The 19,914-nt window shown below is 37.8% G+C and overlaps 1 protein-coding gene across 1 annotated transcript; it reads right to left on the reverse strand.

Moving 5' to 3' along the window:
- Window positions 1–1,117: 1,117 nt before the first annotated feature.
- On the reverse strand, window positions 1,118–17,957 carry LOC130411279 (docking protein 3). The gene is made up of 5 exons (XM_056735765.1): window positions 17,680–17,957; window positions 15,959–16,255; window positions 15,757–15,865; window positions 3,638–3,810; window positions 1,118–3,400 (listed from the first exon to the last, which is right to left on the reverse strand). The coding sequence occupies exons 1-5, from the start codon at window positions 17,737–17,739 to the stop codon at window positions 2,537–2,539; spliced, it is 1,503 nt and encodes a 500-aa protein (XP_056591743.1). The 5' UTR covers window positions 17,740–17,957; the 3' UTR covers window positions 1,118–2,536.
- Between the last annotated feature and the right edge of the window lie 1,957 nt (window positions 17,958–19,914).

Raw genomic sequence — 19,914 nt, forward strand, 5'->3', positions numbered from 1 at the left:
GTCTTACACTGTTTTTATTAGAAGATCTTGATTTTCTAATGCTGAATGAAGCTTTGATGTTATGTCATGGTCATGTTTTGTAATGTACCCACTGGTTGTAACTGCATGTAGTTATCCTGCGGGATGTTTTGCTCTCATTTTCAGTACACTTGTAGAGTGTCACACGAAACAAACATTGTTTATTCATCTTCACTTTGAATTTCAATCAATGTGCACAGCATGAGCTCGACCTGATTTTGCCAAGTGGTTGATGTGCCGAGGACAACATATTTTGTTGACCTAAAGACAACATTTTAATAAATAAATCCTAAACTGCTATGTTTTAAATAATAACTAATGTAATTTCAGTTTGCTTGTACTCTTCATATAACAAAATAACCCAAATATTGTCTTTTCACACTTACACAACTGTGTTTTTGCCTGACCCAATACTCTCAGGAGAACACACAGCATCACACTTCAAGTTGACTAGTTTTCATTGCAATCTTTCCGAATGCAAATCAAATCAGAGCGATGGATATCACTGGTTCCTCTGGAAACTCATGTTAAATTGATCATTTCACGTTTTATATCTGAAAAACAGCATTCTGATTTCTCCTTGTCATCATAGTCAGAGAGAGGGAGATTGCCCCCTAGTGTCAGTCAGTTATTACATTACAAAGTGCAGCAAAAAATTGATAAAATGTTACAAAAATGCAGACCTGTGAAATTCTGATCAAATGTGTGATGTCTTGTGACACTACAATGTGAAATGGATCTTTCCCACTGAACTATTTCTAAAGCATCTCACTTATGAAAACACAAAATTGATAAACACTTTTGAGCTAATTATTATAGATTGAGTTAATCACAATTTATGCAACGTTTGTTTTGATCAAACAAAGTCTATTTGAAATATTGATCCATATATCTTACCTGTAATATAGTCAAAATTGTATATCCAACTGTGTTGTCATTTTCAATGACATGCAAATTTTACTACATGGGGGCACATTCATGACACAAACTTTCATTTTATAAAGTTAAAAGAACAAGTTGGGTATCGGCAAAAAGCATCCCCCCACCATAACATTTTAAATTTAGTCATTTAACATAAATGACTAAACCATAAATGATGCATGTGAAAGAATCTTATTTTATTTTAACCACATCATTTACAATTATCTTTATTAATCATCATCAGATTAAGCAACACACATTTTTAGTAGAGTATAAACTACATTAAGTCCCCGCACACTTCACCATCATTTTGTCTGCTACAGCAGGCGTCCATCTCTGCAGAAAGAGTGACAGACAGCAGATGAATGGGCTGCTGTGACATCTTCATTCTCAGGCAGGTCGGGATCCCAATCAAGTTTCAAGCCGTGGGTCCCCCGGCACTGTTAATTAAATCAGTCTACACAGGAAAGAGCCCCTCCAGTTCATTCCACTGCCAATGCATCTACCACCGATAGTAATTATTACCCTTCCATTACAGGCGAGCAGATTTCTTCAACATTTCTCTAGCTAGCAATCAAAGAGTTCCTGGAAGAGGCATTGAAGTAAAAGCCATAAAAGATGAGTTCGGGAGTGCTTCTTTTGGGTTTTTTTCTTTCCGAAGAAAATATGGCACATGGGTGAATTCCCTAAACAGTGCCACTTTCGGGTGCCACTTATTCCCCAGCCGCATGTGTGTACGTTGTGCATTTATTTGGTTAGATGGGTTATAGCTTGAAACTTATTAACAAAACTCTTTTTTTTGTGATCATGACTGCAGTAGTTCTTTAAAGGAATAGTTCACCCAAATATGTCTTTTTTTTAATTACTGACTTTTCAGATGTACATGACTCGGTTTCTTCAGCTGAATACAATTGAATATGTTTTTATCAACATGTCATCACCCCATGGTCTGGGGTGCGTTTCCCAAAACCATTGTTAGACAAGTATGGTCGCAAGTTCCCTCGTTCCAGCATATTTCAACGATTCAAGTGTTTCCCGAAACAATCGTTCCAACGATTAATAGCAAGCAGCATTGCGTGGTTGGAACTACGAGTCTTGAGCTGTGGTTTGAAGCATAGTTCCTTTTTATTATGCCATGTACACTTACGTGCATCATAGTTTGAGCAAACTAACAAGCGACATGCTGTGCATTCGATATCCTTCCTTTGAGAGCGGTCAAATCTAGGGTTGCATTTACTCTCGATTTATAGTAATACTGTATTAATGGCGCATCTAGTTTATATTAACATTTTTTGCGTACATCTTGGATGACATGACAGTTTTTATAATTTGGTGAACTATTCCTTCAAATGATAATTAATTCATATGCATGCTGTAACCAAGCGCACTTCCACAGTGTGCCATATGCTACATGGAGAGACTGCTTGGTGAATTGCACTTTGCAAACTGCATTTTTGTGTCATGACTGGATTTGTTTACTTTGATTCTTTGAGTTAAATATCTTGTGCAAGAAAACTATATTATCGATGCAGGCACAATTCATTCTTAGTGAATGTCGCCCATATTTTTATGATTTCAAAGATAATATCATTTCGTTTTACATTCGCCTTCCCTTTAACAGCAAATTGTCATATTCTGAGGATATGTCATCTAAAGTTTGGCAAGGGCTGGATCGGGCAGCCATGACGTGTGTCGAGTGTCGTGTGTCAGGGATAGAGAAGAAATCACACTCGGCTAAGCGTTCCGCCCCATCTTGAATGCTTTGATTACTCTTGATGACCTCCTCTGGATTATCGTAAACAGCATCGACGTCGTTCTCAGCTATGGGCTCGAGGTCCTGTGGATCTTCGTAAATTACTTCTGCGCCGATGTTCTTTAATGCATCGTTAATTGCTAATTGGTGGATAGAATCACTCAGCAAGTCAGTGGAATCTTGTCCGGTCACAGTTTCATCATTTTCTTCATCTTCCCGGGAAGCCACGAAAGCAGACTGCGAAAAATCGGTGTCGGACGTACAAGAGTCTTGAGGAGGTTCAAACTGATGGACAGCTTTTCTCAGGTTTTGCCAGTGCGCGTGAGGGTCTGTGGCTTTTGGCTGAGCTTTTGACACTATGGCGTATACCGGTTCCTCCGTCTCGCTGTTGGTTTTGATACTTGTCACTTGACACAAAGATTGTATCGCATTCAAAGACATGCTCCTTGTGGAAGCGCTGAGCATTTTCGATGGATGCTGAACCGGTCGCTGTGAAGCACAAAAACGATCTGATGGATTGATGTCATCACTGATTTCTCTGCTTTGAACCTCATGGGTGCTGCCGATCTGTTTTACTGCTGGGGTTTTGGGGAGATGCTGGATGGCTTCGCTGACAATGCAAAATATCTGTTCACCCCTATGGGTCGCAAACTCAAAATTCCCCTCACCGGACTCGCATCTGCGGCCCGCCTCAAAATTGAAAGACAGCTGAGAAGAAAAAGGAGAAGAGAAACTTATGAGATCTTTTTTGAGACCAGAGATGTTTTTCCACAATTACTCAAGCGGTGATGAAGACAGGATGCTTATTTCCCATGAGGAAAGCATGCAAATTAAATTCAATACGGCTACATTAAGAGACGTTTACAGATAATGTACACCTGCACAAGGTCCATACTGTGACTCTCACAAACATGATTTATCTCAAAATATTTTTAAGATGCTTACCGTGTCTCGACCAAACTTTCTGACGTAGCAGTACGGCCATTTAAGGAGCACTTTCCTTGTGTTGGAGTCCTTCAGAAGTAAACAGAGAGGCTGGGCTGTCAGAATATATTCTCCATAAAGATTGCAACGTACAGCAGCCTCTGTACTCACTGCTATGACCACAAACTCTCGAACTGCAGAAAAAAAAAAATCAGGAGTGTTAGAGACAAAAAATATCAGATAATTTCTTAATACTTTAAAAGGATAGGTCACCCAAAAATGAAAATCATGTCATTATTTACTCACCCTCTTGTCATTTCAAACCTGTATTGTTTTCTCTCTTCTTCAAAACACCGAAGAAGATATTTTGAAAAATGTTGGTAACTGGCCCCCATTCACTTGGATTGATTTTGTGTCCATACATTAGAAGTGAATGGGTGCAAGCGCTGTTGCCAGCTTTCTTCAAAATATTGCTTTTGTGCATAAGAAAGTCATACAGGTTAGACATGACAAGAGGGTAATGGATGACAAAATTCTCATTTTGGGTGAACTATCCGTTTAACCTTTAAATAAAAAGCATTGAGAAAAGTGCAATACATAAAAACCTAAGTCAAAAGGGTGATTAATGAAATATCAGCCTGAAATGTAACATGTCATCGCTGTCTTTCCAAAACCTTGACAGATATAAGCACAGGTAAAACTGACTGCTAGGCATTTCTGCCAGACGCACTTCCACATCTGTAGGTGTTGGAGCAGCAGACGTCTCACTGCCGCCCCATGCAGATACCCTAGGATCGGTCTATCCCCCAAACCTTAACTTTTCTGCGTTTCTGGAATGGTATATGCCCTCCTCCCATCTTGCTGGCATGCAGATGCAAGCTCTGCATACTTCTCCCTTTTCCTCTAGAACACTGCCTCCATCCCATCTTCCCATGGCACAGTTCGTTCGGCCATGATCACAGTCTTCGTGATGGTGGACCAGATTACAATGTCAAAGAGATGTTATGACAGTCTTCTTTGGGAACTTCAGTTGGCACCAAGATCGGCTCTCATGTCCCAACGCCTTCCAGTAACAACAGGGACTTCTACCATACAAAGCCGCTCAGTGCCTTCAATGACCTGTGCTAGCTTCGCAGGATACGGTCGTGACACCACCCGTACCAGCCCTGGGTCAAAGCCGTCTTGTAGCCGGAGAAGATGTGTTGTAGGCTGGGACTCTGGTGGCCACACAGCTACAAATTTCAGTTTACACAGAACGGCCCATGTTATGGTCCTCTTGATTACTGCCTACCAGGTTGTCCTTTTCCTTTGCTGGTATTGGCTCACTGCTCTCACCCTGTAGCTTTCCTCCTCCTCCTTTGTGACCTCCTAGACAATAAACCCTTTTCCTCTCTGTCTTTGTGGCTTTGGACCACATGGTGGTTGCTGTTGTCCATCCGAAGGCTGTCCTGTCATGCTAGATTAGTCCCATAACCTCTTGGTGTTTCAGACAAGTTATGGCCTGATGCACCGATTGTGGTGCTTCACATTTTCTACCGGAACGAACATGGGCATTAGCAATTTGTATCACCGGATTGGGAGAGTCTTTCAGATCGAGCAGCAGCCTCACCTTTTCCAGTTTGTAGCAGATGGTTTTCATCGAAAGCCTCAGGGTGTTCTTCCCAAACAGAACTGAGGTGGACAGGCATCGGGGAAGGCCAAGCCACTTCCGGATATAGTTATTTGCCTATGTGTCCATCTTCAGGACTGTCGATGAGGCGATAATACATAACTTCAGGGGCCGCAACGGAAGATGAAATAGGGTGAACTGGTAACCCCAGACCTTGAATTTGCCTGGAAGCAGACTTTCATCTATTTTTTAGACCATCAGTAAGTTGTGTGATTACAGAGAAAGCCATGCGTTTGTCTGAAAAGTCAGCGTTTAAGAGTCTTTCCAAGCATTTCACTGGTTGGTCTTTCAAGCATGGAATCTTCTCATTACTCACTGAGAACAAGATAATGTCCCTCCTGGCTCCTTTTCTGATTTAGAGACTGCTTGACTTGGATGATTTTCTCTTCATCCTAGCCCATGTGAATAGATCTTCAAGTCTTTTCAGAAGCCTGTTGGTGCATGCCGCTGTCTGAAGGAGTGTGGTGACATCATCCATAAAGCTCTGCAGAGCAGGAAGCTGCTGACATGACGAGACCTGTCCCCTCTAACTGTCTGTCTTCCTCAGATAAGTATGACCTCAAACGCTGTTGTAAAGAATATGGGAAAGATGGAGCATCTCATGCCTATTTCTTTCTCCACTTGATACCACCCAGTTTTAACTTCGGAGGTTGTGTAGCAGACTTGAAGGCTGTCAAAATTGTTGGTTATGAGGGTCTGAATACATGGTTGCGAGGTCTAGCCAATGATATGGAGATCTGATTTATGAAGCTTTGCTATCTAAATCTGATCCCAAATCATCACAGAGTGCTCCACGCAGCCTGGAAAATCCTGTGACGCCTTCTGTCAACTGGTGTCAATAATATATTTGGTTCCTAAGTGGCAATTTTGCCATCACAGAAAAAAATATCTACCCTTCCACATTCAGAAGAGAAATGCCTCTAAAATTGCTGATGTAACAGGAGTCTTTCTCTTTTGGTATAAATACAGTGACTACCCTACACCATGCTGAAGGAATGGATTTGGTTTTCCAGGCAACACACATACAGTAAGCCTCAACAGCAGCTTCAGGACTGTGGGGCAGTTCTTGTAGACTTTGTACGGAATGCCATTTGGTCCGGCTATCTATCAAGCTGTGAGGATGGCTTTGGTGGGTGAGGGATGTACCCTTGTGAACTGAGAGGTCTTTCTCGGACGCTGTTGCTTGTCTGGGTTTTGATAAAAATTTGAGCTCCTGCTTGGTTGTATGCAGTGTCCCGGTTTTCTTCTCTACTAACATACTTGAACGGTCCCGGAGAAAGCTTGCCCTTGCTTTTTTTTCGGCTTCTCCATTTCTTGATTATCTCTGCTCTCCTCATATGAGAAATCATATCTCTAATCTGGTTCCTCAGGTTTATCAGGCCCTTCTTTTCGTGGTCTTTAGCTTTCCTCCACAAATTACAGAGGCAGTGGCGTTCCTTTATTAGCTGGCATCCTGGCTTGGCATCTCAGTTGAGGGTCTTGTGGGTTACCTCCTCGCTGTTGCTCTGGAAAGAGCAAGTTGCAGGGTTAAGAAAAGATGTGACTCCACTTGTAGGGGCTGCTCTTGCTCCTTTCCCCTGGGTGCAATGGTGGGCTCCGTAACACTATGGTGCTCATACTGGCTAAAGTTTCTCCTTGTCTGACCTGCTGTTGCAGTGCAAGCTTGCACCTGGGTGTTGTTCTAGCATTTTGCTATTGTAAGTTGTAACTTTCATGTTGTCTGTCCTGTTTGGTCCATCTTCCATCCCGCCTCTCAGTGGACCGCCGGGCTGTTTTTTTCTTTAATCCGCTTATGGTTACGTAGGGAGTGTGTGTGGGTTCCGACTTCGCTGACATGTGGTTAGGGTAACTAGCCTGTCCACCCTCGGTGCAGGCAAAACATAAAAGCAGGAAATATGGAGATACAAGGCTTCAAAGGACAGCAGGGAAATATAAGCACCCCATGTAGTTTTTATTCTTTGCTACAGTTGCTGTTATTTTGCTGAGTAATATTTTGCATTCATTTTTTTATTTCATTAATCATATTCTCTGTAAAAGTGTTTTGCAACAGTGCACTTGGAAAATAATTAAATAAGAAATAAAATAAGATTACAAATTGAAATAAAGTTTAGAAGTAATACTTATAATGCAGTAAGCATAGATGTGATTTTGGGCTGAATAAAATAGACCTTGTGGGCAATTTAATAACTCTTTATTTAACTTCTTAACAAAGCCAGTAAGATTTTTAGTGCTGCCTTAACAAAATGATGAGAAAAAAATTGCATTTGGGGTGTGCCAAAGTGAATTCTGGGAAATGTAGTCCTTTTGTGTTCTACAGAAGAAAGAATCATATACAGGTTTTAAACGACACCAGGGTGAAAAAATGACAGAAATGTGTTGTTGGGTGAACTATCCTTGACTAAAGAAAGTCTTGGGTTTCCTACTAGTAATTACTGAATGACTTAATGTTGGCATTCATGTGCTCTCAATTCATATATCTGATTATTCTGACATGACTTGAACGCAGCACGAAGTCAATAGGGCTCTTTTAAATATTTGCATCTGCTTCCAATATCCCAACTTATGAACGTTCCATCAGCCAGAACAGAATCGGCAATACGTTTTATAATTTTTGTCACTGAAACATACAGTGGAGTTGCACCGAAAGTCAGCAGGGAACACGATCCACTGCTTTTTCTCTGTAGATCGCTTTGAAATTCAAAACTGGATGTCCACAGTAGCAGAGGAAAGTCAGAGAAGGCAGTCCTGTCTAACTTCAGCCTTTGTTCCTTGGCAAATTGTTCACAGCTGTCATTTTCCGAGCCTCTTCCTCCTCGCGCTACATCTTCCAGGATGAAACAAGCTCTCAGACTGCTGGCTTGCTGCCCTGGGAAGTCTCATCCGTGACCGCGGATGTCAGATTTATTTGTTTCTCCCACTCATGCTCATACGTAGCCGTGCACGCTTCTCCTGCTATCTGGAGATACCGGCAGTACGAGGCACGACTCGCTTAACCTGGATGACTCACTGGACGCTATTGTGCTATTGTGAGTGTCACGTGTGAAATTTTTAATTTAGAGGGAGAGACTTTATGATGATTATTATTGTAGTGTGCACTTTCATCACAATTTCATCCATTCATGGATTTTTTATTTTTAGTAGTATTTGCTTTTTGTTACGATGTTATTGTAGATGAAGTTGTGGGTGTCGAGTCCCAGGGAACCCACATTCTGATAAAATGTATACATTGAATTTAGCGTTCTGCCAAATGCATCAATTTAAATGTAAAGCTATTTTCAAAAATGCTTTGAGCTGCCAACATAGGCAGCATTTTAATCATCTAGAACACTCTTGATTTTAATGACGCTGTTGTCAGTGCTTTTACTTTGCGGAAAAATAGCGTCTTGAACATGCCCCTTCTGTTTTATTTCCACATTTGATCCGTACACAGGAGGACAAAATAATTCCTTTTATGTGTTCATTTCTGGTAAATTGACTTTCAAGGGTGTCTGAAGAGATCTTGCGACTGTTAATCAGCAGCGGGTCACTGATTGTCGGGTCAATGGTAAAAAAAAGTCTTAATGACCTCTGTTCATCAGAACATCATGCAGATCAAAAACGATGATACAATAATTAGCTGCATGTTTTGTAGGGAAGCAAAATTGTGCATGAGTCATGCAATGAAAACCGTACTATTTGGGCTCGACAACTGATTAAGTGCACTACATGAAAAAATTGCTTTGGAGTGTTTTGCAGCTTAAGGATATTCGTTCAAAATGAATTCCTACGGTTATTTAATTAAAATAATGTTTGATTTGATGGTGTATTTTTTACACTATGTATGCAACATGATTTTCTAAAACATGCAGCAAAGAATGTGTTTGCAGGGGAATTAATAAAAACGATAATCCAACAAGATGAAACACTGAACAGGAGCAACTCATAACAAAAAAAATCACATTCCAATTTCCAACAATAACCAACACTTAACAACGGCTACATAGGGAAAGCCTATTTATACACATTTGGGAATCAGGAAAATAAGGAACATCGGAAACACTAGAGCAGGTCAACGATAATCAGAAATACAAAAGAACATGGATCGGACTACAACAGGAAATGACTTAATACCAAATACCAGTTACAAAATAAAAGACATGCAGGCGCATGACAAACATATGCTGATCCTATTACATGTTTTTACCTTTTTCATATGAAAAATAACGAAAAAGATTATGTGTCAATATTTCTAAAACATATACTTCGTATTAATATTTCCTGTTGATATACAAAATAAAGGACATGACCACAATCCACAAACAGGTACATGACAACACATGTTTATGAACTTAAAATATATATGTCAATAAGATTATAAAAATGAGTTGTCAGTCTTTCTAAAAATAGATTTTCTGTTAGTTCTATTGATATTTCCTATTAATCTTGATCAGTTGTATTCATCTCCTATTTCTAATTTGTTGTTGTATTTATGCGTGACAAGATTTATTAAGTTGACCATATTAAAGAGACTGTAAATGTACTCTGTTATGTAACAATGTGTTATTTTTTATTATCTACAGAAAATCATATTGTTGATTCTAGACTATGCATACTGTTGAACACCCCTACACCCCCCCAAACATTCAGAAAAACAAGTTAAGAAAAGACTAAAAAGAAGGAAACATTTATATTTATGTAGCTTTATTTGGCACAATGCTGTTTATTCAATATATTTATTTTCTTTTCAAAATAGAAATTTCCTGTGTATAATGGTCTTTACATTTCTGTCTTTATTCCACACCAAACAATCAGTAAGCTAATTTCAAACAATGCACGGTTAAAAAACTGCACTAATTTGTTTTCTGTTTGTGTTTCATGTTTTAAGCCCACAGCGCTATCAAAGAAGCGCTAGAAACCAAAGCAGCACCAGTGGTATTACACAAGGCCAGTGTGAAGTTTACCTTGATGTGACAATACATGCATTAATAAGATGCTTTGAGATTCCAGGTGGGGACTGCACATTGAATTCTGCAGATGAGTCTGGAGCGTCTCGCTAAGGTAAGGCAAGATAAATGCATTCCTGCAAGCGGCTGATACTATCTCTACTCTCAAACTAGATCAAGCAACTACTTCCTTCCTATCTGGCGCATATGTTCACATAGCAAGCATCTCTAGGCTGGAAATAGACCAGAGGAACTACTAAACTTGTTTTGATACCCCATAACAGCACGTTTTGTATCAAACCCTCCTCATCTGATGAATCTGTTTTAAATCTTTGTCTTTTACCCATGTACACAAACCAAGAATAAAATCTCTTCACAACTTTTTTTCTTTACTACCATTTTTACTGTGACAATACTGTGGAAATATGTTTCTCATTTGTAACATCATGTGACCTAAGTTGATTGGACTGGCAAGAGATATTTAATATTATGTGTTGTTTTCTATACTTGTTTCAATATAATAAGTCATGTCTAGTCTACTGCACAGTATGCAGTATATCTCAACCTGATTTTGCCATGGGCAACATATTTTGTTGACCTAAGGACAACATTTTTATAAATAAAACCTAAACCCACACCAAACCCCAAAACTAACCATAACTTACCCCTAAAATCAGAGTGAAATGATAAGTGATTAAAATGGTCTAGAAGCACGCAATCCTGGATGGAAGATTAAACTTAAAATAAACTGTAAACTTATTTCTGAAAGTTGATTGGTTGATTTAAATGTTGTTCCAGGGTCCACATGATGTTGTCACAAGGATATCAACTACTTGGCAAAAACAGGAGAGCCATGCAGTATCATGATAGTGATCTTTACCAAACGACAGCCACCTCATACTTCGCATAAACTGGTAACCATGCACCATTCAAAAATGTTCCAAACCACTTCCAAACATTTAAAGTTGAAGACGAATAAATAATTAAGGTTATGTAGACCATAAACCGTACAAGCAGAAAAAACTGCCTGAAAGAAATTCGGTGGCTAATAGAAGATGCTTTGTAAATGTTAAAAAGAAGAACTTTGTAAATGTTTTCTGAAGTCGAGCTTTTTCCACGCACATCATACACCACCCAAAACCAAACCACTCAAAACATTCTTGCTCGTCCAATCAAATCTGTCAGAGAGTGGTTGCAATCCAATTATCCCTAAACTGCTGCGAGCCTGACCTCTGGCTGGTATCTTTAAACTCACCATCACATTGGATTTAGGAGAGAGGCAGCTAGACTGAAATGCATTTCAAGTTTGTTGACAACTATATTGAGCTCCCCCACCCAAAAAAAGAAACGAAAGAAAGAACTTGTATTGCCAAAGAAAAACAGACATTTTGTTGAGTGCACATGAAGAGATGAGGATATATAATCACTTCATATTCACAGCATGATGTGCAATTAATTCACAACTACAAGGACATTGCAACCTTTTTATTTTTTATAGTGTTGTGCAAAGTCATTAACATATTCTTGGATGAAGGATTGCATTGAATGGGTAACTTGGTCTCACAGACTGCAACAGTGACCAGTTCGTTTTCATGAAGAAGTCTGGCACTACTTGCAAAATGAGGATGTGATGTGTCACCGCTCAAATATAGAGTTGCTATGAACTTTACAGTTCAAGAGCTGGTTTTCAGTCAAACAAAACTGCCACTTTGTCTGTATGTGAAGCTTTAAAATGCTTTTAACACTCTGCTTGGGTATTTCACCCACAAAGCAGAAGTTGAAGCTCCTCTGCAGGCCACTGCACACAAACAATAGAGCTTTGCAAACCTGTCCTCAAGTTTTGTATGATATAGCCCCCAGTCCGTTCCACGTAAGCCTGTGGTTTTCCTTGTGCTTATATTTGTATACATGCAAATGCCTGAAAGTGTAAATGTAAGCTCATGGAAAGTTTGTATGTGTATTAAAAAAACCTGTGGATCTGCAACTTCATAAAGCAGTAAAACTTTGACCATCAAAGATCCAAATTTCACACGTTGGCTTTCATCTTAAAAGTGCCTATTTTTTATTTGAGAGCCAAGTAGAAAGTTCAACCTTATCTAATGAGAATCATAACTATTTTACGAGGTGTCATTTTCGTATGAATTTGTGCGTCGTGAATTGTAAAAAAACGTATAATTGCTAGTAAAAAGTAATACTGAATCCTAACCTCTAACCCCGCCCCTAATCGTAAAGTCACTGGCACGAAAGCAAATCGTACTTAAATGTATGAATGAGAATGTACAAATTCATATTAATTAGACAAATTTAGCCACATCTTCTAATAGTTTCGTTTTTGATTTTAGATTGTGTTGAAAAGTTAGCAAAGTGATGCTGGATTAATTAAAAAAAAAAATGGAATGTGGGGAAAACTGAATATTACATTTTTTCATGTTTAAATCATATGTAAGTTATGGTTTTTTGCAAAGATCTTCCGGAAGTTACGTTTGGACCACATAATGTTTGTTTATGTTGTTGCCGCTTTAACCGTCTATCCTTTTGAGGTATAAGTCACAAAGTGCACTTTCATTTCTCGTGTTGACATTTGTTTACTTGCCTAAGCAACCGTCACTAAAAACTTTCCAATCCTCAAATAGAGGATGCATACGAGGGTCCTTACCACTCTAAAAACGTCCCTTATAAAAAGTTGTGCCCCTTCAATGATACACATTGGGCAATAAAATGTCTTCAGTGAGATGAAAAGGAAAAAGCAGGAAGTCAATAGGAAGTCGCCTTGGGTGAATCTGAGGACAGCTTGCATCCGTCTGCTTTATTTGATTTGTCGTCGCCCCTGAATGCACTCTCTCTATACATACACCTGAAAACAGTGTCCCCTCGTATCTGTCCTTTAATGGAATCAAGGTTGGCCACCTGTGGCCCAAATGGCAGTTTGACTCAGGCCCGAGGTTTCGCTTGAAAAAGAGCCTGTTCGACCTTGCAATAGGACAAACTAAAATAGCATCTCTCTCTCTGTCCCTCCACTGTCACTAATATTACTTGTGACCGTGAGAGGATTCAAAGTGATATTCAACAATATGAATAAACTAGGAGGAGAATTCATTTAAATTACATTACATGTAATGTATATATCCATACCATCCTAATCCTTGCTAAATACCACACACAATTTTTTATTTATTTATTTTGGAATAAGATTGTTATTTGGAAGAATGTTGGTTACCAAACAAAGGTTAAAATTTTGAAAACAATTCTATATTTGATCGGTAACCAGTTTAATGAAATAAGGGTAGGGGAGATATGATCGAACCTCCGTCTGCCTGTCAGCACCCTAGCAGCAGCAATCTGCACCCCCTGTAAGCGCATTATAGAAGACTGATTTATACTATAGTAAATTGAGTTATAGTAATTGAAACGAGATAAAACTAGGATGTGAATAATCTGTTCAAACTGATTGTTAGAAAGTAGAGATTTGATTTTTCATTGAGGCCGCAAGTGAAAGAAGCTTGATTGTGAACACCAAGATTTTTAGCACAATATGTAAAATAAGAGGAGAGATGGCCAAATGGAGGGGCATAGTCTTCATGTGACTTTACACCAAACAAATTGATTTCGGTTTTATTTTCATGAAGCACTAAGAAATTCAGCTTTAACCATGTTTGTAGTTAGTTCAAACAATGCAGCAGAGGTCCTAAGGATTACTTGCTTTTATGTTGCAAGGTAAAATAAAGCAGAGTATCATCCACGTACAGGTGGAAAGAAACTCTGTATTTCTCGAAGATAGCACCCATCGGAAGCATAAATATACAAACAAAACGGGGCTTATGATTGAACCCTGATGCACCCCACAAGCGAGTGGGTGTGAGGATGAACTGCATTGGCCAATGCAGACACAAAAACACCAATTTGTTAAAAAAAGAAACCATTTTAGAAGAAACCACAGGAAACCAGCTTTCCTGTAGCTCAGAGGTAAGAGCATTGCCTTAACAACGCAAGGTTGTGGGTTCGAGGCCAGGGGGCTGCAAATCGCTATGCAAAATGTATAGAATAAAGCAATGTAAGTTGCTTTGGATAATAGCGTCTGCCAAATGCGTAAATGTAAATGATTTTAACACTGTGTCCCCTAGCCCCATACAACTCTCCAGTATAGAAATCATGATTTTGTCGTCAACTATTTTCAATGCAGGAATAAGGTCTAAAAGCGCTTAAGTGACAGTATTCCCTTTATATGTTTCTAATAGAATATAATTTACAACTTTTAAAAGTGCAGTTTCCTTGCTGTATTTAGACTTAAAACCTTATTGGAATTTTTCAAAAATATTATCTGATATCATATGTGATTGCAACTGAGTCAACACAATTTTCTCAAGAATCTTAGAGAGAAATGGCAGATTCGAAGTGATTCAGATTTGAAAAGTCAAGCTTGGACTTCTTTAAGGAAGTAACTGTAGCTGATTTTAAGCAGTCCGGAACAACCCTGTTAGTTCAACTAAGATTAAGGAATGATAAAAGATCATTATTATATTATTTTGTATTATAAATTATATGGTATTATAAATCTGATATCTAGGTCGAATGATATCTCGTAAAGATGAAGTTGATTTCTATAATGTCTTTACAAGATTCAAATGAAACAGGCTGAAAATCATTCCATAGCATCCATTTCCATTTAAGTTGATGACTTAAATTAAACAAAATTCCCCAGGTACAGGTTTGATCTCAGTTGAACAATTTTATCTTTAAAAAATTTGAACAAAACAAAACAAAATGCTCAGTCAACAACACCAAAGAATCAGGAAAAATGTTAAAAGAGGAGCTGAGCAAAGAATCGATAAAAGAGAAATGATTTCCAAGGTAGGAAAAACTACTGTTGTAGTCAGTAGAGCTGTTTGGTTTCCCACATTTTTCAAAATGTCTTCTTTTGTGTTCAACAGAACAAAGAAATGTATACAGGTTTGGAACAACTTGAGGGTAAATGATGATAGAAATGTTCTTTTTGGGTGTCTGTTTTATTTTCATTTCAGGATATTTAAAAAATTTTTTAATTGTTAATTTTACTATTGTATTTATTTATTCTATTTATGTTTTTATTTTACTACTTTATTTTATTTATTTACTATACTATTTTTATTTATTTTATTATATTATTTATAATGATTCCTCTGCCACTCAAAACACAGAAACACAAATGGACCACTCCCCTGAACTGTCATTTGTCGCCAGTGTTGGGTAAGTTACTCTGAAAAAGTAATTAATTACTAGTAACTCATTACATATTCAATAGTGTAATTAGAATACTGTCCAAATTACTCTGTCCAAAAAGTATTTAGTTACTCATTTCTAATTACTTTCTATATTCTACATCAACCTTGATTAGTTAAGTGATTCAAGAATATACATTTAGCGGCATCTAACAGTGAGGGCAAGCTTTTGAAATTAGTTCCAAGAATCAAGGATTGACAATTATTCATTTTTTACTATCCGGTTCAGAGTGAAAACATTGTAAAATAACAAAAGAATGAGATTTCCTTATGTTAGCATGACTGGCACCTTACCACTGTCTGCTGTGTCATAGAGGGAGTTTTCCTGCATTTCTACGCAACCGCTAACAGGTTCAGAGAGGTTTCCACTCTTTCTTTGAATTCCTAGCTCAATCTGTGTGTCCTGAAAAGCATACAGTGTTTTTTTTTAATATCAGCAAAACCCACTAATGATCATCACGTTCATCATGTCATGTAGTAACTGAATGTGACCTACGGGGAACGCCTGCTCGCAGAGGCACTTGATCCACTCCTCTGCTTCTGATTGGTGGGCTGCAAACACGTACAGTTTGTCTGTGGTTTCCAGAAAGAAAGTGGCACAGTCTTTGGGGCAGTCGTCCATCTCGTTTTCTGATATCCTGATACATTCTCTCAGCCTGATCACCTGTTTGTAGTCGGGTTTACGTCTGCTGGATCCTTCTTTAACAGACATGTGTTTGTTCTCGTAGAGCTCCAGCCGCGCCACACTGCGCCTGCCCTCCGCCACCAACACGCACCACACCTTCCTCCACCTCTGAGAGATTGCATGCATGTTATAGTCTGTTATGTGTGTAACAAAGGCTACAGGAAAGGTATAACTCATATAATGTATGAAAGTATAACTTATATAATGTACATTTATGCATTTGGTAGACGCTTTTATCCAAAGCGACTTACATTTCATTGTACTATACATTTTTTATTTTTGAATATGTTCATCCCCTGGGCTTTAACCCCTGACCTTGTCGTTGCTAGCGCCATGCTCTTACCACTGAGCCACAAGAAAGAAACATGTATGAATGGCTTTTAAAAACAAGTTGCAAACCAAATGGGGTGTGCAGAATCAAAATAATTGAAAACATTTGTGTAATTGTTGTGGTTACTAAGTGGATCTAAGGTCCTTTTTAGTGAATGTACAGTGTAGTATGAGGTCAATTCGCACACACAGATGAAGTAACCACAAGTGTATGATATTACAGTAACTAGTGTATAGACTAACAGTTGACACATTTGCCTAAAAGTGTCCAAATGTGTTTGTTTTCATGTAGTTTATTGTATAATAAACCAAACCAACTTATTTTGTGACATCTTTTATGCTTGTACTGTGTTTCATTCAATTAAATGTCACTCGGCTTTATTTTTTGTTCTCTAATGGCATGGCATTCACATTATAAAGTGGAACTTCAGTGTTCAAATACTTCTTGCACACTGTTTAAGATTTTAAAATAAATATCAATAGATAGATAGTTATACGTTTCATTATACAACCATAGTGGAAAATGTCCCTAACTTAATTACTCTTCTAAGACTTTTGAAGTTTGAAGTTCACTTTGTACAGCTGCCATTGTAAATGACCTTCTCTCAGTTAAGTTATACTAAAAGTAAAATAAAATCTTAGAAACGGTCTAGCATGAGATAAAATTGATATAATAATACACATAAATATGCAGAGCATAAGCAAGGCTTTACCTTGACATCTTGTATTCTTCTTCATCTTTAAAAACACTTTTGTAAAAGAAACATCACGGCTTCGATAAGACCCATATCCTCAATTTTTGTTTGAAAATTGTTTCTTATTATTTGTTGCATCAGCACACTTTAATTTCTTTTGCAAAGCGTAACATAAGAGACTTGATTAATAAAGATAAATTGAAAACAGTTGCTTGACCCTCAATTACGTTTTACTTCTTCAACCAAGCCTTCATTGGACATCATTTTACGTATTTACTTTCTATTTAGTGTTGACTGTGGTCAGTAAATGCTACGACAGTTACAGCAACGGCAGCCTCGCACTTTGTGCCCTCAGTGCATCGTTGCGTGCCAAATTATCAACCAGTCAAGAAAATAAAGTGGAATTTTGACTAACTTTTAAAATATTTTTTATTACAAAACTGGTAACAATACAAAATTGTTAATTGTGTAAAAACCTGTACATTCTGAAACTCAAAGGAGTCTCACCTTTCCGAAGCGCTTCTGGTGGAGGTAAAGCTTCCCATTTCTCCTGATGTCCTCCTCCATAGTTCGTCAGCTGGACTTTCTTTCGATATATCTCACTTTTTGTCTTTGGTTTTTGCTTTTAACCTGTTTGCTTGCTAAGATGCATTGCTGCGGCACTTGTTTTGAATGGCCTATAAGCAACTTCTGTCAGTCTTACTTCCTGTCTCAAATGAAGTCTAAATCTGTCACTTGGAGAACTCAGATGAGTGGGTGTGTGTCTACATGGCTGTGGTAGGCTCGGTTTCCTATTTGTATGATTCTTCCTGTTTGACACTATTTACAGGTTTAGGCTGCATCTCGTCTGTACAATGTGTGAATGTTTTAACATCCTACTATCTCCACAGAATCCATTACATCAGGAGGATATAGTCCTCGTGTCTTACAGTGGTGAATACTGAATATTGTGCAGAAGAAGGTGCATCATTGCATAACATTGCATCAGCCTAAAATTAGTTTAACATGCAAATGACCATTGAAACGTTAACCTTTTTCCAGGATGTTATGAATGCTTCTAGGAGCATGCAAAGTGTGCGTATGTCATATCTGATGATATTCTTTATTTAGTTTATTATACAGGAGAGATCCTGCAGACCTGTTTATCAAATGTAGGTCTGTAGACACTAGTTGTGTGAAAGACAGTCAGGAAACTGTCTGATGTGAAGTGGATGTCAACTGCACACAGTAGGAACAAGATTTTGAGCATGCATCTAGTGCCCCTTTGTGACCATTAGGGGTTATTACAGCACTTACCAACGGGCAATTAGATTATAAATAAGTCTTTAAATATACATTTAGGCTAGATGTTAAAATAACTCTTGTTAAGTAAATGTTGTGCTGTCAGAAAGCTTAATATAGCTTATTTATAGCTTTTATTTAAAAGAAGGATCTGACAGATCTGATCTGATCTGATTTTGACAACCTACCCCTATTGTGTAACAACATGTTATCGGCTATGTTGCAAAGGTGCACTGTGTTAAATAAACTTGACCAATCTAACTAATCGGTCCGTCTATTAGAGGAGTTCAAGACACATCTCTTTCTATTTTGAAAGGTATGACTTTGTATCCATGTATAAGAAGTTCCTCAATGGTAGTTTCAAAACTGATAAGAGTCTGAGTCAGTGTGATAAAACCATTACAATAATAAGGAACATAAACTCTGTGAGTGAAAAAGCACCTAATCCTGCCCAACTCTCTTTCACTTCAGTGAACATTTTAAATGAGCTGTTCATGGCTCAGCTCATTCAGAGTGAAACTTCCAAAGTAAGCCTTGGATCTTTCAAGGTTTGCTGGAGAGTGTAAAACCTGTCAGTTTCCGCATCTTAAAACCTCTATAACTCAAATTGTTCTTTGTTTAGATGCACATCAGATGTCACCAACCTCACAGCATCACAAACGGTTCCCATAAGTACTTATTTCTGTATGTTTGTAATAATGCTATATATATTTAAACACAGATCACACAGGTCTCTTATAATGCCTTTGGAAAAAATATACTACTGTGATCCTCTCTCGTTTGTTCTTCATTATGAATTATTTATGAATGGATCTCATGTCAATAAATGACATTTTGAATTAATGATTGTAAAAACTTATTTAAAATTAAAAAAAAAAAAAGTTTGGCTATATGTATATATATATAAATATATTAAATTTTACTGAATTATGTATGTTGTGTGGGCTTTTCATAATGATTATGATATCAGTTAAATAATGAGACGCATGTTTTCACAGATGGTTTGCATTTGCTAAATCTATGCATTTTTCACCGTCTTAACCATTATTATTGGTTATTTCATTCACATCCAATTGCTGTATTTTGGTCTCTTATGTCTTCACAAATACAGAAATCCTATGTATATTGCACATTTCATTTTTTTAATACGAAAATAAATACGTTGTACAATATTCTCAAAATGTACATTGACATTCAAACTCTTGATGTTATTTAAACATATGTCACTATATTATTATTAATTCAAGAGTTTGTGCGCAGAAATACACCTTCATGATTCTGACAAAAATAGCATGACCTTCACCTATGGTAGCAACGAGAATAACATTTAAAACAGAAGTAATACAACTCATAAAACCTTTTCGAAACTTTGACATCATTATTTCTTAACTTGCAACTAAGCACCGTCGAAGAGGCTTTGCTATTATTAGATACAATTCCACGTGACCTCTAATATTTGAA

Source organism: Triplophysa dalaica, chromosome 22 (genome assembly GCF_015846415.1).
Source record: "Triplophysa dalaica isolate WHDGS20190420 chromosome 22, ASM1584641v1, whole genome shotgun sequence".
Taxonomy (NCBI): domain Eukaryota; kingdom Metazoa; phylum Chordata; class Actinopteri; order Cypriniformes; family Nemacheilidae; genus Triplophysa; species Triplophysa dalaica.